This window comes from Rhinoderma darwinii, chromosome 3, assembly GCF_050947455.1.
Source record: "Rhinoderma darwinii isolate aRhiDar2 chromosome 3, aRhiDar2.hap1, whole genome shotgun sequence".
Taxonomy (NCBI): domain Eukaryota; kingdom Metazoa; phylum Chordata; class Amphibia; order Anura; family Rhinodermatidae; genus Rhinoderma; species Rhinoderma darwinii.
The window spans coordinates 8,376,057-8,403,155 of NC_134689.1; the positions used below are offsets into that span (position 1 = coordinate 8,376,057).

Here is a 27,099-nt window from a genome sequence, read left to right on the forward strand (position 1 = left end):
GTATCTACTGAAAGTGGAATTCTGATCATTCCGAAAAAATCAGCAATTCCGAAAAATTGGAAGTACAGCTATGGACAGGTACTGGAGGTAGGTAACCAATCGGCGTTCGTCACGTTGACCTGCCAATGTTATATACGCTGACAGGCCGCCAACATTGAGTACTGCCGTGCCACTGACCTCCACACATTGGTGGTGGGCTTCTCCTGCTACGAACTCTCCTCCTTCCAATGTTTCCCTCTCTCCCACTAGCCCTAGATACTTTTCTACTATTTCAGCAACCACCATGGTCACTTAATTCTGATAATTAAAGGGGGTCTTGAGGGTCGGACCCCCACCGATTAATGACCTAACATATAGGTGACCATACACTCTTGTTCGGCTGACAGATATTGCTCGCGATTCCCCCCATGTTTTTTTTATGGGGAGAGGAGAGTAAGCCACTCCCGTGGAAACAAAGGACCGAGAATGTTGAAAAACAACATGCCCGATCCTTTTTTTCCCCTGACAGCTGCGGTCAGGGAGTGTCGGGAGACCCTCATACACATTAGAGAGTCCTGACGAAATCGGAAGATTCCACCCAACATTCATTTAGTGTTTATGGACACCCTAAGAATAGGCCGTCAATGTTTAGTCCCCCAAAAACTTTTATTGGATGGGCACTTATGGAATCTGGAATATTTTTTTGCCTATGGTCGTGAGCAGAAACTAAAAAAATCCCTTTATTTTTGCCTTTTTCTGGATCAACACACCAAAAAATTCAACTTCGTTGATAAGCAGCCAGTTACCCTCTACATTAGGACACCCCTGTGATAGAGTTCTACTTGAAAGTACTTTGGCTTCCTATTGGGACCTCCACAATTCCGAGAGGAAGGAGTCCCTAGGTGGAGAGGTCGCAAACTTTTCCCATATGTCCTATTCACTCATTAGACAGTGGCGAGACAGGCGAAGCCCATACAAATTTTCTCATTTTCGTACCAATTAACCCAAAACCATTGCATCTACAAACAAGGTGGAGCAGGAATGGACGCAGGCAGCAAGGAACCTTTGTGTGAAAGACGTATATGGGCCCTCCTTTCTTCAAATCCTATTTACCCATCGTAAAAGACCTCCTTCATGACCATCCGACAAATCCCTCACCGGTGTGCCAATTTCTCTGGTAGACCAGTGCACCAATTATTCTGAGAATTCTCCGCAGACGCACACCCGTGCCTCATGGGGTTCGTAGGTCCCTCTGCCACATAAGAAGATACCAGTATTGGCACATGGTAGGTGGTGGCCCTGTTACAGATTTTACATTGGGGCCCTTTTCCTTTTAGGATGGCTGTGCCTACGTGGCCCCTGTGCAGCTGGATGGAGTCATCCCCGATGTTGTTGTTGGTACTAAATCCCAATCACCAGAGCAAAACACGGGTTATACCTTATAATGAGAAAAATGCTGCTTTCTTGCTACAGAAATATTCTTTGCCGGAAAATAATTGCATAATAATAACCTCTGAAGAGGAAGAAAACATCTTTTGTTCATTAATGTGCATTAAAATACATTTAATGGAGGTTCTTAGTTCTCTAAGCTGGCACGGCTCGAAAGCTCTAGGTTAAGTGTTATTAATGGGCACCCATGTATTTACTAGGACCATTCTCGTCTCACCTGGTGCCTTTTTATCTGAGGTTATCGAAAGGCAGAATGGAGACTACTGTTTCGTAATTAGTCAAACAGGAGCTGAACCTATTATTAAAATCTGTGTGTGTTCAAAATGTTGGCACTGTCCAGATACCCAGGTGGTGAAGGAGCTACTTACGAGGGCAATCTGTATTGAGTAGAACTGGAACTGATTCCATAGGACAGGCCACATTCGTTGAGATGGTATCAAGTTCTCATTTGCTCGTTTTAAAGTCTTTGGCTAAGTCAACTTGGCCTAAAATGTCAATAAATGGACCTCTATCAACCTGCTAAGACTATGGCACAGAGGTTACCTGAGATGTCGGAGAATTGTCCGATTGAAGAGATGGATTTTTGCCCAACTGCCAAGAGAGTTTTGGTGCCACCCTCATCCCTTGGTCCACATTTTCATCTTTCCCTTGAGACACCGTGGTAGAACCTTGAAGTTCCTTCACCAATTTGAGAAACATTCGAATGGTTTGATTGGTCTTCGCAATGTACGAATACTCCCGATGGAATCCCATTTTCTGATTTGCTACTGAGTTGGTTCAGTCTTCTCTACGGAATGTTCTATTATTTTGATTGCCTTCCGGTAAGCCTATTCCATTGCATTTTCTATGTGGAACGTTCTTATACTCTAGCTATAACCACATCTAGTCTGTTGCACGTTCTAGTCTTCTTGGTCGTGGGCCTGGTCTAGTCCAATTGTCTGATTGTTCACAGGTTTGACCTACTCTATGGAATGTTTTAAAAGTCTTCTTAGGGTAGCTCTAGTCTAGCGCACACGCTAATAATGAGAATGGCCATAGGTCTGGTCTAATATATAGAACGTTCTAATAGTCATATAGGCTTCTGGACTAAGTCTACTGTACTGTTTTCTAATGCTCTGATTGGCCAAAGGTGTGATCTAGTCTATGGAATTCTATGGAAGTTCAGTTTAATATCTGCAAAGTCTACCTTTGATGGGCCACCAATTATAGATCGTTAGATGACCTTCTCTTGTTTGTTTTTTTATTTGATTTTAGCCCCTGCAAACTTAAAGGGGTTTTCCAGGACTTGGGTATTGATGACCTCTCCTTAGGAGAGGTCATCCATATCAGATCGGTGGGTTTCCGACTAGTGGCACCCCCACCAATCAGCTGGTATGCTGTGGATGCGCCAGAAAGTGCTACGGCCTCTTCATTGTTTACCAGCCACAGAACCGCACATTTGGTAGTGGCTGTGCCAGATACTGCAGCTCTGTCCAATTCCTAATGGGACTGAGCTCCAAAGAACTGCAATACCAGGCACAGCCACAACAAACCTTACGGCGCTGTGTCTGGTAGGCAATGAAGAGGCCGCAGTGCTTGCCATAGCGCCATGGCCTCTTTAATCTGCTGGTCAATAAATGTGCCGGAAGTTGGATCCTCCACCAATCTGATATTGATGACCCATCCTAAATATAGGCCGTCAATATCGAAGTCCCAGAAAAACACTTTATAGTCACTCAGACATATATGATACAAATATATCAGATGCTCTCAGAACATGTTGAGAGTTGTAGTTTCCCAGCAGTTGGAGAGTCATAGTTTGCTTATCACTTCACTGTGAGTTAAACATGAGGAAGGAAATTGTTTCACGTGATGTGATTTGCAACCACAACATTGGCATTTCATGATTTTATTTATTTTTTACACCAATACCATATCTTTTTGGTTTAATACAAGACTGAAAGCTTTTATGAAGTACCTCGCATTTTTCCACCACAGGTTGTTGGCCACACTCGGAACTGTTACCAGCCACAATTCCGGCTCGCAAGCTCTCACTGTCTCCTGTGCCCTCCTCCATAGAGTAAGTTTTTGACCGATTGCCGTGTCGATGCGATGAGCTCCGACCCTGCACCAGGCTGAGTTGCTTGCGAAGAACACGGTTCTCTTCCTCCACTTCTCGCACACGCACCTCCAGGCTCTCCCGCTGACTGGAAGCTGCGTAGCGCGGACTGTGAGGCTGGGTGTCCAGCAGGGACAAGGAGACGGACTTCCCATCTACAAAAAAAGGGAGAGAAGTTATTAAAAAATAATTTTGCCCATTAGGGTCAAATACCCATAAACTAACTCCCGGCTCCCATGCTCTTTGCATGAGTAGAGAATATTTTTGTTCAAGGTAAGGTGTGCAGTCACACATAAAAACAGAAGAGTTGCATCTATTGTGTCCTACAGAAATTGCTTTAAATTAACCAGGTTGTCGGGCAGGTAATGTTCTCAAGATATTTGGAGGACACTATTCATAGCTATCGATCATATAAAGAAGGTTAATGTCTTAACATCTTTTAATGTAATATCAATTATGGCGCCTACCATACCCTATTTTTGGCATTAACTGCACTGGGCACCCAGCACTGGTGTCATAGTATCTAGGTTGCTTGCCCCAAACCATGAATGACACTGAGGTTATGTACAACTTTACTGTTGCCATTGGGAAAGCTACATTTGGGATGCTAGACAGGACAGGGGCCACATCATAAAAATAGCAGTAAAACCACTTGCTAGACACACAGTTTAGTTTTTATTTAATATAACAAGACAGGAAAAAAACACATTCACAATGTGGTACCGCAATGGTGTTTTGCCATAGAATTGCTTTAATGGAAATCCCATTGCGGTACCACATGAAAAATCTGTGATTGTGTTTTTTACATGCAATTTTCTGCATGAAGTGTTTCTTCTTGAAGTCAAAAGAGAAAAACACAAAACAATCTTAAGAAAAATTGAAGGACAAGGCATATGACAGAGTTAAAAAGACATTTTCTGTGAACAGGAAAAAGGAAGACTTGTTCATTGTGACAGTACACAAAATCCAGACACAAATCTCCCTCCTGCCCTGTACTTTAGGTTAACAGCCCAGATCTACACTGATACATTGTAACAAACACTCTGATGTTACAGGGGCTGTTCACTTTTGACAATCCCTTTTTGTTAGAAGGGTCCCCCAACCAAAAGATGATCACAAGGTGCTATGACCCCTAACGATCAGCTGTAATTTGTGGAGGAACCCAGCAGCAAGTGGTGAATTTCCCTGCAGCGCCACCACAGGTGCAATGAAGAATTACACACGTCCCATTGAAATAATGGATTAGTTGCTTCCTACAGAGAGAGACACTAATAATAAAGGTCCCGTGTGAGATTCTATTCTGTAGGAAGTGATAGCATCCACCATGGAAATAGATGAGTGCACCATGACCAAACCGTATTCGCACATCCTACAACATTCACTCCATTATACACAGATACACCATCAGAGCCTAATATTGCCTTGTTTTATCGCCACATTTTTTACATTTCTTGAGATGAACGTAAGCATACAGAGGCAACAGGAAACATATTCGGCAAGATATATTAGGTCAAGGCCATAAAAACGTACTATCTGCATACATACACTGGCACCGAGCTCTTTAGGTAAGATTAATGCTTTATGATACGTATATATCACACCGATCGGCAGCGAACAGATTTTTTTTATTTGGCAATTATTCAAAGTCAGCTCTTTCTATACAAAAAAAATAGAAAAAAAAGGACAACAAATGTCATATGAGTGGTAAATACACTTCTTAGCCTCTTCTATATATCTATAAGATGGAGGAAGGCGACTCCAAACCTTTGAGATCTCGGTGGAATATCGCCGCTACGGAAGCCAAGTCCATTAATTGAGGTCACTAGTGGATTGGTAATTAAGGCTGTGCATGAGAAAAGACTCTGCTCTTTTAATTTGGCTGTTTGCTGCTTAATTGATCTGTTAATTAAGAGCGTGGGCCATAGTTGCTCGTTTAACGCCTGTATGTGCGTAAATGTCTGATTTTCGAATGATGGTTGAAACTCTTTCTGTGCCAGGAGGCATTGAGGGGATGCTTACTGAGCAAGCGTCAACCTCTCTGTGACCTCTTGATTGATCCGTTAGTTAATTACGGAGTGGGTAGCGTTATTTAGAAATCTAGTAAAGACATAGTTGCTTATTTTTTCAGAGTTGCGTCTCTTGCTCTTTAGGACCATACAGTTAGTTTTAATGGGAACTGTGTAATGTTTCATTTGTCCTGCTGAGGCGCTGTAGAAAAACTGAACACTTGTTGCCAGCTTTCCAAGATCTTACAGCTTTAGGACAACCTGTGATCAGCTTATCATTGAGGACCCTCCTACCTAAAAGGTGGCCACGCTTGCGCCGAAAGAGCCCAGCGCTGATTGTTATTTGAATCCTAAGCAGACAACGGCTGGCGTGAATTTGCGTTTGTGGGTCAAAATATCTTCCGATAAGTGAGGGTCCCAGAAGTAGGACCTGCGCCTATTAGACATTTATGGCATATCCTGCGGAATACCTCTTTAATAATGCATACAAACTGATCCTAGACTTGGCGTCCACCAACCTGAATTAGAGACTCCATACTGAATTTATTGAGGTGTCTCCAAAAATGTGATGTTCACCTTGATATGTGCCTGGCAGTAGCTCAACAGTTGTGTGTCCTTCATGGTAATAAGCAAGTGGCAGCAATGTTATTGATCTTTAGAGCGATGCTCTGGATCAGATCTCCAAAAGCATGGGGTGCCATACCCAGGGGTGGCATCAGAAAAAGGCAAACCTGGGCAGATGTCAAAGTTCAATGGGCTAGGGGGCCTCATGGTGATCTGGATAAACATGTTCAGCGCTTGACAAGCTGAGTATGGAGAAGACAAAGGGTATCCTGTGATTGTGACCCAATGGCCCACATAGACATGGAGCCAGCCCATCTCCACTATTGAGAAAGTAATTGACGTACTCTGATGTATATCTCTATCTTGAGAGTCAAAGGATAAGACAGTAGGAACACCTGAATTATTATAACAAGGTCTACGATTTCCATGTCAAGAGAATGTCTCAGAATTGTCCAGGGTCTCCAAGCCATTGTCATCTCGAGGGACAAAACGTGCACATTGCATTTTGTGTTTTATGGGCCGTAAAAGGACACAGCGTTCTGCTCGCAACTCCCCGCTCCAACTTAATATTCAGGGAGGCTTTGTCTCCGAAATAACCACTAATGTGATGCCTTATCCAATAGAGAAAGAAAAAACAACCGATAATTCAAAGCCTGAACAGAAAGATGCCTGGAGATCCCAGGAGAATGTGGATCAGCCAGTGTAAACGTGGTGCGAACTTGAATATTATTTTGCTTTTGAGTTGTGACGGGAATGCAAAAATTGCCAGTAGAGGTCAAGGGAACATTAATGGGTTTTCTATATCAGTGACTAAGCTGAAGGTATAGAGTCTAATCCAACATACAGTGTACCAATGCCCATATTTTCTAGGTTGTCTTCCTGGGGGTCCACTGATCGGGACCTTCTACTAGCTAAAGCTGATGGGACTGAAGCATGGCTCTGGAGGACTTAATATGTCCATTGATGCCCATCGACACGGTTCTGGAGGACTTAATATATCCATTGATGCCCATCGACTCGGTTCTGGAGGATTAAATATGTACATTGACACCCATTGACTCGGTTTTGGAGGACCTAATATGTCCATTGACTCCTAAATGGAAAATCAGCCCAGTTATGCTATGATTTATCCCAGTGTTATAAACATGAGAGGGGTGCCCCGTAACAGAGGCTAAAGTGGGACCTCCATTATGGTGTTGGGTTTTGCACCAAGGACAGAAGGGTCTGGTGTTTTTTTCCCTCTCAACCCTTCCAAGATCCTTGGACCAATACTCCACCTCCTTGTTGGTTGAAGAGCCTCTGTAGAGGGGAGTCTTGCACAAGTAATAGCTAGCAAATCGCAACAATAATGGCACCAATTAGGGCTGGGACCCTCTCTTTAAGGGTCCCATAGCAGTTGCATGGGCTGCCTCTACGGTATGTTTGCCCCAGGTGCCATATCACTAGGCACATAAAACAAGGACATTTTTCATTCAACTAAGTGTAACAACCCTTGTGGGAGCCGCAATGTAGACCATAGTAGTTGTCACACAACTTTTCCAAAAACAGTTGTGTGTAAGAAAAGGCCAAATAGGAATTTTTAACAACTTGACATGAAAGGACGACTCTAGGACTTTATTTTGCTATATTTACTGATAAAAATTTTTTTTGCCGAGGGCAAAGCTCTTTACCATTGACATGTTCTTCGTTAAATTCCAAACTAAATAAAAAAAAGTTTGACTTAAGAGCACCTTCTGCCCATCATCCAATTTCAGAGCCCAATAAAAAGAGAAATGCGTAGTCATCTTTCATAGCATAAATGATCTCATCAAAACATAGCGGGGCAAGCTTCTTATTTTTACATTTTCTGAAAGCTCGGCTCTTAGGCATCCAAAAATGGACAATATAAGTGTCAGAGCGAGAAGAAAAACGGCCTCTGATTTTGAAGTTCTACAACTATTATATAAGATAAACTTTAGGCTGCAAGACCAGAAAATGGAGAAATTGATGTCAACAAGGCGCCAATAAAATACACCGGAATTTACGCTTCCTCCCGCGAAATTGAAGAAGATACATTAAATTCAAAAAGTCATACTCCATAAAATATATGAATTAAAAAAGGAACAGCGCCACTCTTGTACATGGGCTCTATCTGGTATTACAGCTCAGTCCGATTAGAGAAAAACCCGTGTAAACCTTAACCCCTTAGTGACCAGCCTACTTTAAACCTTAATGACCAAGCTATTCTTTACGTTTTTCCATCGTCGCGTTCCAAGAGCTATTACTTTTTAATAGCACCATTTTGGGGTACTTATTATTTATTGATTAACTTTTATTAACTTTTTTTTTGGGGGGTAATAGAAAAAAACAAACAGCAATTTCGCCACTCTTCTTTATGCGTCCTTAATTTACGCCGTTTATCGTTTGATATAAATAACATAATAACTTTATTCAACGGGTCGTTACGATTGCGTCAATACCAAATTTATATTGTTTTCTTATGTTTTACTACTTTTACACACAGTAAAAACAGTTTTTTCAAAATGATGCCATTGTTTTTTATTTTATTTTTTACAGCGATCGTTCGGGTTAAATAACATAATAGCTTTATAGTTGGGGTCGTTATGGACGCGGCGATACCAAATATGTGTACGTTTTTAACTTTTTTTTTCATAATAAAGCATTTTGTAAGGGAAAAAGTGGGTTTTTTCATTTTTTTACTTATCGGTTTTTATCCATTTATTTATTTCACTTTATTAAACTTTTTTACTAGTCCCACTAGGAAACCATTACTGTGCGATCGCTTTTATAATACACTGCAATACTTGTCTATTGCAGCCTATTATTGCCTGTCCGTGTAAAACGGACAGGCACCTGCTAGGCCATGCCTCTGACATGGCCTAACAGGCATTAACTAGAGGCAGACCTGGGGGCCTTCCTAAGATGCGGCGTTCGCTATTGAGCGCCGCATCAAAGGGGTTACATGAGCGGATCTTGATCCGCCCGCTCGAGCGGCTCTGCTCTAAGCCCTCATCTACCGGAAGTAGCTAAGAGCATGGAGTTTTTACTTTTCACGGCGCCGCTTATTTATCCTGATGCAGCGCTGTGAAAAGGCGTATGTATCAGAAGAAAGCCCGCTAGTAGCCGCCGTGAAAAGGCGTATTGGCGGTCACGAACGGTTTAAAGGTCCTCCACTTTGGACAATCCCTATTTGTTATAAGCCTCCCTTCACAATAAGCTGATCATAAAGTGTCCACCTGCTGGGACCCCCAGCGATCAGCTGTGATCTGTGGGAAAACCTGACTGTAAGTGTTCTATTTCCCTGCAGCACCACCAAAGGGGAAATTAGGCATTACACTGTGCTCATTCATATCAATGTGTTGTCTTTGTAACGCAGAACAGGACAGGTCCTCCAGTGTGAGAGACGCTCTATGTAACCGTTCTTTACTCTGACGAAGAGATGAGGATACTAAAGATTAACCCAGAATTTCCTAATAGGGTTCATGAAAATGGGATTTCTAAACTAAACAACCCCTTTAAAGTTTTTTCGGATACAGAACGCCAAATCCCCTGCATAGACATAGAGATAAGTGGGCAGGGGACGTATGGTGGGAGGAGCCTGTCGAGGAGGGGGGCCCTGAACGGAACAGGGACTTTAAGGGGGTTGTCCCACAAAACACATGTATCCCCTATCCACAGGATAGGGGATACATTTGTGACCGCTGGGGTTCCGACCGCTGGGAGCCCCAGCGATAAGGAGAATGGGGAACCAAAATTCCCCCGAAGTGCCAACAAGCGCGACCGGCGCTCCATTAATTTCTATGGAGCTGCTGGACACACAAGCCAAACAAAGACCCCGGGAGTCCCATGCTTCTCATGGAGCAATTCGGGGGACTTTCGGTCCCCCTTCTCCTTATCGCTGGGCGACCCAGCGGTCGGACCCCCAGTGATCACCCATGTATCCCCTATCCTGTGGCTAGGGGATACATGTGATTTTTGGGACAACCCCTTTAAGCTAAAATAAAGATCTACAGACCAAATCTTGCTCGTAACCATGGTGTGAAAAAATTCAGCCGCGGCAGCGCATTGAGTGTGATCGGCTTTGTTGCATATTTACATGAACGTCAGAACAGTTCTGCTTCTCAGTAAATAACAGCTGACGGCGCCAATGTCTTCCCGTGAATTAATGTTTTACACACGCTGGATTTTCTTTCTTCTCCTTTTTAGTAATCAATACGAGTAACGTATTTCCATTATCATAGATAGACAGCTGCATTAGAGAAGCTCAAGAGATACTATAATATTGGTGTCTTCTTATGGGCCTCTCTTAGACATCATGGCCCGGAGGCAACGGCTTCCTCGGCACCTCCTATAGCTGTATAATGATCAGTCATAATTATGGCGTACATAAATCCCATGAACCACCTGGTTCTGGCGCCCCCTGCGACAAGCGTTTATGTGAAGAGGGGGAGGAGCCCTATGAAGGTATGGAGCATGGTAGGTGTATGTGCCCCATAGAAGCTGCATTCTATAGGAACATGTCCCCTATTATTCACTCCAATATACCGAAGTCCCATGTATCACCCGTCCTCTGTTCTGTCTCCTCTTACTTCTCTCTGACCTGCGAGAAAAGCTAAAATCAATCAAAACAAATATCATTTTAAGACATTAGTTTGCCCGGCCACGTATTGACTCGAAGAATCTGTTTGTCGATGAGTGCATCTATTCTAAATACCACTTCGCCAATACACACATTAATCTTCAGAGCCTGTTATCCATAGATGCTCGGTTACAGAATTAGCAGGTTGTGAATATACTACATTGAACGGAATTTTAAACAGGGCTCCGAAATTCAAAGACTCCTGTACTAATCCTAAATTACATTGTGTATTATACTCCAGAGCTGCACTCACTATTCTGCTGGTGGAGTCACTTATCCTGTACTGATCCTGAGTTACATCCTGTGTTATACTCCAGAGCTGCACTCACTATTCTGCTGGTGGAGTCACTGTGTACATACATTACATTACTTATCCTGTACTGATCCTGAGTTACATCCTGTATTATACTCCAGAGCTGCACTCACTATTCTGCTGGTGGAGTCACTGTGTACATACATTACATTACTTATCCTGTACTGATCCTGAGTTACATCCTGTGTTATACTCCAGAGCTGCACTCACTATTCTGCTGGTGGAGTCACTGTGTACATACATTACATTACTTATCCTGTACTGATCCTGAGTTACATCCTGTATTATACTCCAGAGCTGCACTCACTATTCTGCTGGTGTAGTCACTGTGTACATATATTACATTACTTATCCTGTACTGATCCTGAGTTATATCCTGTATTATACTCCAGAGCTGCACTGAGTTACATCCTGTGTTATACTCCAGAGCTGTACTCACTATTCTGCTGGTGGAGTCCCTGTGTACATACATGACATTACTTATCCTGTACTGATCCTGAGTTACATCCTGTATTATACTCCAGAGCTGCAATCACTATTCTGCTGGTGGAGTCACTGTGTACATACATTACATTACTTATCCTGTACTGATCCTGAGTCACATCCTGTATTATACTCCAGAGCTGCACTCACTATTCTGCTGGTGGAGTCACTGTGTACATACATTACATTACTTATCCTGTACTGATCCGGAGTTACATCCTGTATTATACTCCAGAGCTGCACTCACTATTCTGCTGGTGGAGTCACTGTGTACATACATTACATTACTTATCCAGTACTGATCCTGAGTTAGAGCCTGTATTCTACTCCAGAGCTGCACTCACTATTCTGCTGGTGGAGTCACTTTGTACATACATTACATTACTTATCCTGTACTGATCCCGAGTTACATCCTGTATTATACTCCAGAGCTGCACTCACTATTCTGCTGGTGGAGTCACTGTGTACATACATTACTTATCCTGTACTGATCCTGAGTTACATCCTGTATTATACTCCAGAGCTGCACTCACTATTCTGCTAGTGGAGTCACTGTGTACAAACATTACATTACTTATCCTGTACTGGTCCGGAGTTACATCCTGTATTATACTCCAGAGCTGCACTCACTATTCTGCTGGTGGAGTCACTGTGTACATACATTACATTACTTATCCTGTACTAATCCTGAGTTACATCCTGTATTATACTCCAGAGCTGCACTCACTATTCTGCTGGTGGAGTCACTGTGTACATACATGACGTTCATTTTATTGTACTGATTTGTAAATAAATATGCTGCTTCATTTTTTCAATGGTTGCATATGTTTACATCCCCTTTAACCAGTCATAGACTGTTCCCTGTTACTTCCACATTACATTTAGAAATGGCAAAGTGCGATCTATTCTTTACAACTGACTCATTCTGCCGCTATTGTCACTGTTATTTCCGGTCCAGTTACGATATTAGCGCCAATTGAAGAACAAAATGGCAGGTGGGAAAGCTGATGAGACAAGTGACATGGAAAGTGCTCTCAACGAGGTGCCATTAAACCTCGCACCTCTCTCTTAGCTACACACCTGATACACTTCTCCTGACAGATGGGAGCAGGGATTCCCTACCAACAGTGGCTTCCAAAAATAACTCCATCTTCCTCCTCACCCCACCCCCTCCATTAATCCTCGCACTCCTGAGAAAATGAGTCTGTGTAATAGAAAGCTCCGCAAGTCCGATTTAATCTAGGCAGAGGGTACGGCTGACGGAGGAAACGTCTCGCCAAGAAGCAATAAGTAGAAAACAAAGACTTTGAACTCATCAAGATGACCAAGTCGTGGATTAGGTGCTCCGTTTAGAAATATACCGTACAAGTCATTTGTAGAATGGATAATGCCCCCCCCCCCCACTGTACATTATAAGATTATTAGAAGTCACCAATGGGGTCCGTAATCATGTAAAGTATGAGGCCGCAGGTCGAGGAACTCTGAGGTCACTTCTCATAGCAGCTAAGAATTGTTCAGAAGAACCTGAGGTGTGTGGTGTGCAAAGTTGTTCTGCAGCAGCTGAGGTGTGCATTATGATGTTCTTCAGCAGTTGAGGTGTGTTTTAGTAGGTTCTGGACAAGCTGAGGTTTGTATGATGATGATCTGCAACAGCTGAGCAATGTATTATGATGCCTTCAGTTTCTAGGACAGGAAGTAGCTGTCTGACAGACACCACTGTCAGCAATATTAGCTCTCGTAGGTCACCCGGTCACCAAGAATATCTAACACCTTTCCTTCTCACAGATCTGCCTAGAAATCAATCATAGTAAAAGAACTTTGGAATAAGTGGAAAGGATAAAAATATTGGGAAATTTAGTTCTATGGTGACATCAGTGAGAAAGGAAGTAGCTAGCTTCTCCTTTTTCTCCAGCATTGATCTGCTTTCACTGCAAACAGGTCCCCTGCTGAGCTAAACTAAACAGGAATAAATCTGACTAAACTCTCAATAAACAGTTGTATTAATATAAAAATCAAATAGAAAAAAAAAAGTTGGGTCAATCCATTTTGAATTCACAATTTTCTAAAACATCTCTTTCTCAAACCACTTAGTGCTAGTTCACACTGAGTATTTTGTCGCTGTTTTTGACGCGGAAACCGCTTTGGAAACAGCGGCCCAAAAAATTACATGAAATTGCCTCCCATTGATTTCAATGGGAGGTGGAGGCGGTTTTTGCCCGCGAGCAGTAAAAACCGCTTGCGGAAGGAAGAGGCAACATGCCCTATCTACGGGCGTTTCCGTCTCTGACCTCCCATTGACATCAACAAGAGGCAGAGATCACGTTTTTCGTGGCTGTTTTTGTCCGCGGCGCTCAATGGCCACGGGCGAAAAAAGGCGCGAACAACACGGCAAATGTTCTGCCGTCCAGGTTAAAACTTGCCTCAAAATTTCTGAAGGAATTTTGAGGCAGATTTCTCCGCCTGCAAAAAAACTCTGTGTGAACAGGGCCTTAAGCAATTCGAGTGTGTGAGAATGACCCTAGATATTCTCAAAAAGCTCAGCAAATGAGAATATGGGAACCCCAAACTTTACATGACTGGGGGATTTGCATATTGTTTAGAAATTTGGGGCTAAAAAAACACAAAATTTCCTATACTCTTATTGACTAAACAGAGTAAGAATGTCCCTGGCTATTCTCACAATGTTCAGCTATAATGAGAATGTCCTGGGTGACCCCTGAATATTCTCATGCTGCAGTTTCAACTCCATGTTTGAGGGCCTGACTGGAGCTGTCCATGTAATACATGGACGGCTTAAATCCTCCAGAGCTGGACTCGCTTCTCTAACGTTCATATGCCATAATAGGGTATTCATGAGCCAACCCCTTTAAGGGGGAGTACATACCATAAGGGAAAACCATGCAACTTCTAAGGTGCTGTTTTAAAATGGGAGGGGCCGACTTGGTTGGTCTCATACCCCATGCTACTGGGTAGGAAATTGCCCTCGCCCATTGAACTGCATTGTTGGCAAACAAGGGGATCGGGAGATGTAGGTATGTGAACAAGAACTACAGGTCATGCCATAGCAGCCACCCTATATGTTTCTCTTCATTGGGATTTCCAGTCTTTTACGGGTTAATATCTTGTTCTCGCCAAGGGAACAGAAATTCTGTAAATTTGCACAGATGATTAGTTGCAGCTGCGCTCCAAGAGAAATTTCAGTCCATAATTAAGTTAAACTTTTAATGCCTTTGATTTGCATATGACAAAATGCACATTTCTTGTATGAGAAACAATGCAGAAGAGATAGAACCAGCGATTGTCCCAAACCCTTCATCCATGCCGGCAGCACATTTACATATTCTTTCATATAAGAGGCGAGACAATTATCCACAAAAATAATAGTATAATTAATAATAAAAATGTTTAATAAGAAAATTGGGGGAAGGGTAATTCTGTGCAGGAGGAAAACTTAGAGGGTCTCATTTAAGCAGTATTATAGTAGTTATATTCTTGTATATAGGAGCAGTATTATAGTAGTTATATTCTTGTATATAGGGGCAGTATTATAGTAGTTATATTCTTGTATATAGGAGGCAGTATTATAGTAGTTATATTCTTGTATATAGGGGCAGTATTATAGTACTTATATTCTTGTATATAGGGGCAGTATTATAGTAGTTATATTCTTGTATATAGGAGGCAGGATTATAGTAGTTATATTCTTGTATATAGGGGGCAGTATTATAGTAGTTATATTCTTGTATATAGGAGCAGTATTATAGTAGTTATATTCTTGTATATAGGGAGCAGTATTATAGTAGTTATATTCTTGTATATAGGAGCAGTATTATAGTAGTTATATTCTTGTATATAGGGAGCAGTATTATAGTAGTTATATTCTTGTATATAGGAGCAGTATTATAGTAGTTATATTCTTGTATATAGGAACAGTATTATAGTAGTTATATTCTTGTATATAGGGGGCAGTATTATAGTAGTTATATTCTTATATATAGGGGCAGTATTATAGTAGTTATTTTCTTGTATATAGGGGGCAGTATTATAGTAGTTATATTCTTGTATACAGGGGGCAGTATTATAGTAGTTATATTCTTGTATATAGGGGCAGTATTATAGTAGTTATATTCTTGTATATAGGGGGCGGTATTATAGTAGTTATATTCTTGTATATACTGGGCAGTATTATAGTAGTTATATTCTTGTATATAGGGGGCAGTATTATAGTAGTCTTGTATATAGGAGCAGTATTATAGTAGTTATATTCTTGTATATAGGGGGAAGTATAGTAGTTATATTCTTGTATATAGGGGCAGTATTATAGTAGTTATATTCTTGTATATAGGAGTAGTATTATAGTAGTTATATTCTTGTATATACTGGGCAGTATTATAGTAGTTATATTCTTGTATATAGGGGGCAGTATTATAGTAGTTATATTCTTGTATATAGGGGGCAGTATTATAGTAGTTATATTCTTGTATATAGGAGCAGTATTATAGTAGTTATATTCTTGTACATAGGAGGCAGTAGTATAGTAGTTATATTCTTGTATATAGGGGGCAGTATTATAGTAGTTATATTCTTGTATATAGGGGCAGTATTATAGTAGTTATATTCTTGTATATAGGAGCAGTATTATAGTAGTTATATTCTTGTATATAGGGGGCAGTATTATAGTAGTTATATTCTTGTATATAGCGGGCAGTACTATAGTAGTTATATTCTTGTATATAGCGGGCAGTACTATAGTAGTTATATTCTTGTATATAGGAGCAGTATTATAGTAGTTATATTCTTGTATATAGGGGGCAGTATTATAGTAGTTATATTCTTATACATAGGGGGCAGTATTATAGTAGTTATATTCTTGTATATAGGGGGCAGTATTATAGTAGTTATATTCTTATACATAGGGGGCAGTATTATAGTAGTTATATTCTTGTATATAGGGAGCAGTATTATAGTAGTTATATTCTTGTACATAGGAGGCAGTAGTATAGTAGTTATATTCTTGTATATAGGGGGCAGTATTATAGTAGTTATATTCTTGTATATAGGAGCAGTATTATAGTAGTTATATTCTTGTATATAGGAGCAGTATTATAGTAGTTATATTCTTGTATATAGGGGCAGTATTATAGTAGTTATATTCTTGTATATAGGAGTAGTATTATAGTAGTTATATTCTTGTATATAGGGGGCAGTATTATAGTAGTTATATTCTTGTATATAGGGAGCAGTATTATAGTAGTTATATTCTTGTATATAGTGGGCAGTATTATAGTAGTTATATTCTTGTATATAGGGGGCAATATTATAGTAGTTATATTCTTGTATATAGGGGGCAGTATTATAGTAGTTATATTCTTGTATATAGGGGGCAGTATTATAGTAGTTATATTCTTGTATACAGGGAGCAGTATTATAGTAGTTATATTCTTGTATATAGGGGCAGTATTATAGTAGTTATATTCTTGTATATAGGTGGCAGTATTATAGTAGTTATATTCTTGTATATAGGGGGCAGTATTATAGTAGTTATATTCTTGTATATAGGGGCAGTATTATAGTAGTTATATTCTTGTATATAGGAGTAGTATTATAGTAGTTATATTCTTGTATATAGGAGCAGTATTATAGTAGTTATATTCTTGTATATAGGGGGCAGTATTATAGTAGTTATATTCTTGTATACAGGGAGCAGTATTATAGTAGTTACATGCAGTTGTCACTTCCCTTCCCCCATTCCTTTTGGCAGATTGTTCTAAGTGAGTGATCACACGAGAACGCTATTACTCCCAGGATGAGGAGAACTTGATATCTATTATATTTCCAGAAGGAAGTAAATTCTGAATAGCAAATCTGTTTAAATATAAAATCATTTTCTTAATAATACTTTTACCATATAACGTGGGAATATTTCCGGAACCATCGATGTTAATCACTTTTGTGACTAACGTCGCCTTTTTAATCTCTAATAATTTCTTGTTGTTCTTGTTCATTTCTGCATCAATAATGTTTCTGACAATGTCGTAGTAAAGTCTGGCTAATAATAAGACCTCGCACTACTCCACACATCAGAGTCATTTCCACGAACCGCATTATATTGTTTCCCGGAAAACCTAGGATAACGTACAGGGGTGATGGGAAGGTTGATTTGAGGGGTTGTATAGTAATATTCTCCAGTTATTAAAGCTATTGAGATTAAATTTACCATAATTTACGGTTGGAAACGGAAAAATACTGATACATTTAGATGTCAAGTACTATTTTAGTAATGGCTTTAGAATATTTTGCATAGTTGAGATGAGAAAGTGCGAAGTGCAAACTGAACGGTTCAGATTCTGAAGAACGGACAATATTTTTGGACCCGGATGAAAATTGGCCTCACGGCAAAGGTGGACCTGATGGACCACGCATAGGCAATTAATATATGATATATTTATTAACGGATTACTGATATAGCGCCAATATATTCAGCAACGTAATACTGAGAGTGAATCAGTCCCATGGATCCCAGTCACCTGGTGGCTCACAATCTAGTTTCTCTATCTCAAAAGTATAAGGAACCAATGAACCCCAGAAGGAGAACATCGGAGAACATACAAACTCCATGGAGATGCTGCACTGGTGACCAGTATTCATGTAATAGATGGTTGTCCAGGTGGACAACACTTCCTGTCAAGTACCATAGAGAGAGCCATGAAGACACCTATGGAGAGGAGAGGACTCAACATGGTCCGTCCACCTTAGACATTGGGAATATTAACCAAAAAGTTCATCATCTTCACAAATGATGCAACATCGATAACGAGTGGAGATGAAAACCATCTCCGGGTCACACCACCCTTAGAAGGTGAACAAGCAATAGGTCCTCCTGTCCCAGTATGGGGTGACAACACTAGAGGGGGCTCCTGTTGATATTCACCACGAGGTCTCCTCTTCTACACGCATGATCCTACCTCTAGTCAAGAGTAGACAACATTCTGAAAAAATAGGTCGTCAACCAGTAAGGTCATCATTACATTTGTCATCTGACTTTCTTGGACTCTTACTTAGACATAAGGCGTCCAATCCTGCCTAAGATTAGGCAATTTGAAGAGGTAGTCTTAGCTTGACGACGTTTTTTTGAAAAAAGGCCGGACCAGCGATCAACTGATCGCCACAGGTCAGCATCTGAAATTTCCGGTGCTCAACTGTTATTGCTGGGGGTAGTTGAGGTCAACCATACCTTTTCCCTACAGTGGCCACATTCCACAGTGACTTGCCAGGTCCATCGCTACAATTTAGTAGCCGTCCGTTCTGGCTCACAGAGGGGTCTCGAGCATGTTACTGCTGCCTATAACGTAAATTTACATAAATAGGGCATATGGAAAGGGGTTGTCCCTTTAAAAGGGTTGTCTAGTTTAGATAACCCATTTTTATACACCCTATTAGGGAATTCGGAGTTAATAGAAGGGAGGTCCTCTGTTCAGGATCCTCATCTCTTAGCAAGAGTGGAGAGCGGTTACCAAGAGCATCTCTCTCACTGGAGGACCTGTCCTGTATTACACAGACAACACATTGATATGAATGGACACTGTGTAATACTTTATTTTCCCTATGGTGGCGCTGTAGGGAAATTGAACACTTACTGCAAGGATTCCCCACAGATCACAGCTGATTGCTGGGGGTTCCAGCAGGGGGACAATTTGTGATCTCTTTATTATCAAGGGAATGATAACAGGGATTTTTCAAAGTGGACAACGCCTTTAAGGAATCTAGGAAGGCTAGGTGACAACCCCTGTAGGAGCTTATAATGGCAGTCATATTGGTTTTCACCCAGTTTAGACCTAAATATGACCTGGACTACTTTGTTTTTTTTTCCGTTTAACATTCACTTGCTCCTTTAAGTTAGGCGCTTTTCCCGGCACAAATAATTAGGGACGAACCGGTATTTTGTGTAATGAAATGAATACACATTTATTCAAATCAACACAACAGATGAAGACGATTTAATTCACAAACAGATGTTTTGATTTTAAGGAATATATTCATGTGTGCCGCCGCCTGGAATATCTGTGATTACTAACAAGTGTCTGTATAGGTGTCGGTAATATATACCGCTGCACTATACAACCTGTCAATCACACACTGACGGCCGTGTGCTCGTTACCATAATGAGATATTAGATCTGTACGTTACTACATTCACTTCTTCCTATTTCAGTCTTGTTATTTTCATTACATTTGTTTTAGAACTTTTTATTATTGATGGGCAATGTCATGCTATGAGGGTCTCCAACACTGTATCACACATGATAGGGTTAGATACACGGCTCAGCACAGAGTATCACACATCATAGCAGACAGTATCACACATATTAGACTTAGATACAGCAGCTCAGCAGACAGTGTCATACATGATAGGATTAGATACAGTGGCTCAGCAGACAGTATCACACATGATAGGGTTAGATACACGGCTCAGACGACAGTATCACACATGATAGGATTAGATACATTGGCTCAGAAGACAGTATCACACATGATAGGATTAGATACAGCGGCTCAGCAGACAGTACCATACATGATATGGTTAGATACACGGCTCAGCACAGAGTATCACACAGGATCGGCAGTGATATACAGGGGTAGTTGACAGTATCACACATATTAGACTTAGATACAGCAGCTCAGCAGACAGTATTACACATGATAGGCTTAGATACAGTGGCTCAGTAGACCATATCACATATGATAGGTTTAGTTACATTAACTCAACAGACAGTATCACACATGGTAGGCTTAGATACACTAGCTCGCAGACTGTATCGCACATGATAGGTTTAGATTCATTGGGTCAGCAGACAGTATCACACATGATAGGATTAGATACATGGCTCAGTAGAGAGTATCACACATGATAGGATTAGTTATATTAACTCAGCAGACAGTATCACACATGATAGGCTTAGATACACTAGCTCGCAGGCTGTATCACACATGATAGCTTTAGATACATTGGGTCAGCAGACAGTATCATACATGCTTAGATACACCAGCTCAGCAGACAAGACAGGTTTAGATAAAACAGCTCAGTAGACAGTATCAGACATGATAGGCTTGGATACACTAGCTCGCAGACTGTATCACACATGATAGGTTTAGATACATTGGGTCAGCAGATAGTATCATACATGCTATGTTTAGATACACCAGCTCAGCAGACATGATAGGTTTAGATACATTGGGTGAGCAGACAGTATCACACATGGTAGGCTTAGATACACAGCTTATCTTGCCCCTTCACAATCCTGTCTTTATGTACAGGTAAATAGTCAATACCAGTTGTAGAGACAGAAACACTAAGAATGATCCTACTCTGTTATAAATGGGTTAAACCCTTCCAAACTTCATCATGTATGATATATTCAGTGGTGGTCATGCCGGAGGAAGGAAATGTCACTCCTCTCACAATCTCCAGCAATGCATCAACTGTGATATCTAACAACTGGTGGCCACCGTCTACCAAAGCAGATACTTAGAGACCAAAGAACATAGCTGAGGATCTTCATTCCATTCCCGGGAAATGTCCAGTCTCGAAACATCTCTATGACCGACCTTGGAGGTTCCTCACAGAACCTCTTCTGTTATTGCTTGGTCTTGCCAACACCAGTTGTAGTCAGAGTCTTCCAGTCTCTTTTTGTCCCGATTGAGGCCACATGATCAATGATGGAGTAACGATGGTGACCTTGAGGCCATAATGACCAAAAAAACACAGCATTTCCATCAATCTAACAGACTGACAGGTCAACCATTATGTTTTGGTCATGATTAGCCGATGTAGACCACGTGAATGCTTTCGAACACTGGGCTTACGATTTAGTTCTGGCCAAGACCCCAAGTTTTTGATGTATCTCCGTGAAATCAGAAGGGTTTCCCTAGGGCAATGAAACCACAAGAAAGTCATCGAACTCCACGTGGACGCCACTAACTGAGAAACATGTAATGAGTCATCTAGAACACATGAAAGCTTCTTTATTGGTGAACCTAGAACATTACAACACATGATGAAGAGATGGTTCACCTTGTTTTGGGATCAAAGCTTAAGAAGACTTAATTTCCTTTGGGCTATTTGGTTTCTTCCACTGGATCTTCTAGATTATGACGTTTCTCCAGAATAGAGATCCAGCCTTCCTGCTCCGCTCAATTGAGTTGCTCTCCCGTTTCTGAAGAATGGTCGAACAGTTTTATTTTTAGAAGGGGTTGTCCTAATTGTGGCTTTCTTGGCTATGCCTTGTTTGATTGTCAGCTCCATTGGTGCACAGAACAATTCTAAATCCTGCTGTGGAATATGTTAAAATCCCATACAAAAAAATGATAATTACCAAATTCAGATTGCGCGACTGTCAAAGTAAGAGCCTTAAATGTAAATGATATATGATGTGTGATGACTCATGGGTAATTAAGAGCAAGTGATGAATGCCGAGTGACAGTATCTGAAGGAAAATTGACGACTGCCGAGTAACATGTCAAGAGGGATGACGGCTGAGTGTCAAAGAAAAGAAGAGGAACGAGAAATCAGAAGTTGGAAATAAAATGTGAGGAAACTTCTCCAGAACCTTCCACAATCACAAGGAGAGCTCAACGCTGGGGCCACTGGGGACAATGCGATCACCAGAGGACACATGAAGCATATTCTCCGGGGCCTCCACCACCTTGGGGGGCTCCTTACTGATAGGCGTGATCCTATCCCGCCAAGAAGAGTTGGCCGAATGAGTGTGGCTCTCTCTTTTGAAGCCAATGGCCCGGCTGTCCCATAGACTTCAGTGGAGAGGACCACGCGCATATGTGGGTTAGGTGGGTCAGGGATCCAGAGTCAAAAATGAGGGTCCTCACCAAACTCTTTGCCCAGGGGCCTCCAGAAATACCTAATAAGTGAAGGCCACACCACTGGGACCGGACTTATTTGATAAACTATCTCCTAACCAATCATATGCCAATACAAAATATCCAGATGTAGTTTTGTGGGCGTGTCCTATTCAAATGTACAGGGCATACAGAAAAGTATTGTATATGTCACTACGCCCAATCTCCATTCTCAAAGGTTGGCATTATGGGTATATACACGGGGTATGGAGCTAAAGGAACACTCCAGGCAAAACTGACAATGTAATGCCTAGTTCAGGGATGGAGAGGCGGAGCATGACACTGGGAGACACTCTTTGATGTTCTTAAAATTCCTGTGTCATGCTCCACCCCCTTAGGAGCTGTACTGGGCCTAATGCCATTTTGGCCTGTATGTTCCTTTAACAAACACAAAAGCAACAAACACAATAACAATCCTATAACACTGCAAATATATAAAAGTTGCATCCAGAAACCTTTCCGCATTCGCTCAACACATTTGTAGCCAATTCTTTTACCAGGCTCAGCGTGGTCCTGATGCCACGATAAAAGAGGGAAAAAGAAGAAACCAAACAAAAACACACAAAACACAGATAGAAACCAATATAAATGTTAATGAGCAACTGTCTTAGGACGAGAAAAGCGGCCAAATTTATAGGCTAAATCAACACGCATCAAAATAGAATAGACACAGATAGGATTATCCGTCCTCCTAATCAAGGAAGTGACTGCATTCAGTTTTCTTGGGTTTGTGACTCTGCCAAAGCAAAAAAAAATCTAAAATAAGCTTGTATGGAGGTTATAACACAGCACCCAAATCTTCAAATCTCAAAATTCATATAGTCAACTTCATCATGGATATAATTGAATCTATTTTTAAAGGAGATGAGAAAAAAAAATCTGATTTTTTTTCTAGGAACAGCGCCACTCCTGGTTATAGGTTGTGTCTGGTATTGCAATTCAAAAAAATGTGGCTGAGTTGCAATACCAGTCACAGCCTGCGTACCAGAGTGGCACTCTGTCTGCAAAAGAATAAAAAAGCTGAATATTTTCTAATCTTGCACAACCCCTTTAACATAAACAATCATTATGGATGTTCCATAAGTGACAGGAAGATGCAGAATGATCTCCCCGCACAGCGCACTGGGTATAAATCACTGTCAGGAGCTCTGTTTAATGAAAATGTTATACTAATATCACACTGTAATCAAACACTCGCGGCTCCCGTGAACGGTCGCTGTGACAAGATGCGCTACAAACGACATTACAAGACGGAGACGATGAGCTTCGCCGCTGCTGTAAACAACATTCAGGAAAGCTGCGTTATAAGCAAACTAAATCAAAGTTATTACTTATGCAGCCTCCAGTTCTGAACCTTCCTGTATATGGTGATATGGAGCATGCTGGTATAACCTGGGTATATCCTGTATATAATTATATATATACAGCTGGTATAAGTTATACATCTTCTTGTATATAGTGATATGGAGCATGCTGGTATAGCCTGGGTATCTTCTGTATATAATTATATATGTACAGCTGGTATAAGTTATACATCTTCCTGTATATAGTGATATGGAGCATGCTGGTATAACCTGGGTATCTCCTGTATATAATTATATATGTACAGCTGGTATAAGTTATACATCTTCTTGTATATAGTGATATGGAGCATGCTGGTATAACCTGGGTATCTTCTGTATATAATTATATATGTACAGCTGGTATAAGTTATACATCTTCTTGTATATAGTGATATGGAGCATGCTGGTATAACCTGGGTATCTTCTGTATATAATTATATATGTACAGCTGGTATATGTTATACATCTTCTTGTATATAGTGATATGGAGCATGCTGGTATAACCTGGGTATATTCTGTATATAATTATATATGTACAGCTGGTATAAGTTATACATCTTCTTGTATATAGTGATATGGACCATGCTGGTATAACCTGGGTATCTCCTGTATATAATTATATATGTACAGCTGGTATAAGTTATACATCTTCTTGTATACAGTGATATGGAGCATGCTGGTATAACCTGGGTATCTTCTGTATATAATTATATATGTACAGCTGGTATAAGTTATACATCTTCTTGTATATAGTGATATGGAGCATGCTGGTATAACCTGGGTATCTTCTGTATATAATTATATATGTACAGCTGGTATAAGTTATACATCTTCTTGTATATAGTGATATGGAGCATGCTGGTATAACCTGGTTATCTCCTGTATATAATTATATATGTACAGCTGGTATAAGTTATACATCTTCCTGTATATAGTGATATGGAACATGCTGGTATATCCTGGGTATCTTCTGTATATAATTATATATGTACAGCTGGTATAAGTTATACATCTTCTTGTATATAGTGATGTGGAGCATGCTGGTATAACCTGGGTATCTTCTGTATATAATTATATATGTACAGCTGGTATAAGTTATACATCTTCTTGTATATAGTGATATGGAGCATGCTGGTATATCCTGGGTATCTCCTGTATATAATTATATATGTACAGCTGGTATAAGTTATACATCTTCTTGTATATGGTGATATGGAGCATGCTGGTATAACCTGGGTATCTCCTGTATATAATTATATATGTACAGCTGGTATGTTATACATCTTCTTGTATATAGTGATATGGAGCATGCTGGTATAACCTGGGTATCTTCTGTATATAATTATATATGTGCAGCTGGTATAAGTTATACATCTTCTTGTATATAGTGATATGGAGCATGCTGGTATAACCTGGGTATCTTCTGTATATAATTATATATGTACAGCTGTTATAAGTTATACATCTTCTTGTATATAGTGATATGGAGCATGCTGGTATAACCTGGGTATCTTCTGTATATAATTATATATGTACAGCTGGTATAAGTTATACATCTTCTTGTATATAGTGATATGGAGCATGCTGGTATAACCTGGGTATATCCTGTATATAATTATATATGTACAGCTGGTATAAGTTACACATCTTCTTGTATATGGTGATATGGAGCATGCTGGTATATCCTGGGTATCTCCTGTATATAATTATATATGTACAGCTGGTATAAGTTATACATCTTCTTGTATATGGTGATATGGAGCATGCTGGTATAACCTGGGTATCTCCTGTATATAATTATATATGTACAGCTGGTATGTTATACATCTTCTTGTATATAGTGATATGGAGCATGCTGGTATAACCTGGGTATCTTCTGTATATAATTATATATGTGCAGCTGGTATAAGTTATACATCTTCTTGTATATAGTGATATGGAGCATGCTGGTATAACCTGGGTATCTTCTGTATATAATTATATATGTACAGCTGTTATAAGTTATACATCTTCTTGTATATAGTGATATGGAGCATGCTGGTATAACCTGGGTATCTTCTGTATATAATTATATATGTACAGCTGGTATAAGTTATACATCTTCTTGTATATAGTGATATGGAGCATGCTGGTATAACCTGGGTATATCCTGTATATAATTATATATGTACAGCTGGTATAAGTTACACATCTTCTTGTATATGGTGATATGGAGCATGCTGGTATAACCTGGGTATCTCCTGTATATAATTATATATGTACAGCTGGTATGTTATACATCTTCTTGTATATAGTGATATGGAGCATGCTGGTATAACCTGGGTATCTTCTGTATATAATTATATATGTGCAGCTGGTATAAGTTATACATCTTCTTGTATATAGTGATATGGAGCATGCTGGTATAACCTGGGTATCTTTTGTATATAATTATATATGTACAGCTGATATAAGTTATACATCTTCTTGTATATAGTGATATGGAGCATGCTGGTATAACCTGGGTATCTTCTGTATATAGTTATATATGTACAGCTGGTATAAGTTATACATCTTCTTGTATATAGTGATATGGAGCATGCTGGTATAACCTGGGTATCTTCTGTATATAATTATATATGTACAGCTGGTATAAGTTATACATCTTCTTGTATATAGTGATATGGAGCATGCTGGTATAACCTGGGTATATCCTGTATATAATTATATATGTACAGCTGGTATAAGTTACACATCTTCTTGTATATGGTGATATGGAGCATGCTGGTATAACCTGGGTATCTCCTGTATATAATTATATATGTACAGCTGGTATGTTATACATCTTCTTGTATATAGTGATATGGAGCATGCTGGTATAACCTGGGTATCTTCTGTATATAATTATATATGTGCAGCTGGTATAAGTTATACATCTTCTTGTATATAGTGATATGGAGCATGCTGGTATAACCTGGGTATCTTTTGTATATAATTATATATGTACAGCTGATATAAGTTATACATCTTCTTGTATATAGTGATATGGAGCATGCTGGTATAACCTGGGTATCTTCTGTATATAGTTATATATGTACAGCTGGTATAAGTTATACATCTTCTTGTATATAGTGATATGGAGCATGCTGGTATAACCTGGGTATCTTCTGTATATAATTATATATGTACAGCTGGTATAAGTTATACATCTTCTTGTATATAGTGATATGGAGCATGCTGGTATAACCTGGGTATATTCTGTATATAATTATATATGTATAGCTGGTATAAGTTATACATCTTCTTGTATATAGTGATATGGAGCATGCTGGT

At 40.0% G+C, this 27,099-nt stretch overlaps 2 protein-coding genes across 5 annotated transcripts in view; one reads left to right on the forward strand and one right to left on the reverse strand.

Moving 5' to 3' along the window:
• The window catches only part of LARGE1 (LARGE xylosyl- and glucuronyltransferase 1), a 394,217-nt gene that overhangs the window by 215,887 nt on the left and 151,231 nt on the right, over positions 1-27,099 (reverse strand). The window contains exon 3 of the mRNA XM_075855826.1: positions 3,386-3,681. Within this exon, the coding sequence (XP_075711941.1) occupies positions 3,386-3,681 (296 nt within the window). The remainder of the gene's footprint in view (positions 1-3,385; positions 3,682-27,099) is intronic.
• The window catches only part of LOC142748662 (E3 ubiquitin/ISG15 ligase TRIM25-like), a 232,115-nt gene that overhangs the window by 176,143 nt on the left and 28,873 nt on the right, over positions 1-27,099 (forward strand). The gene's annotated exons all lie outside the window — the stretch shown is intronic.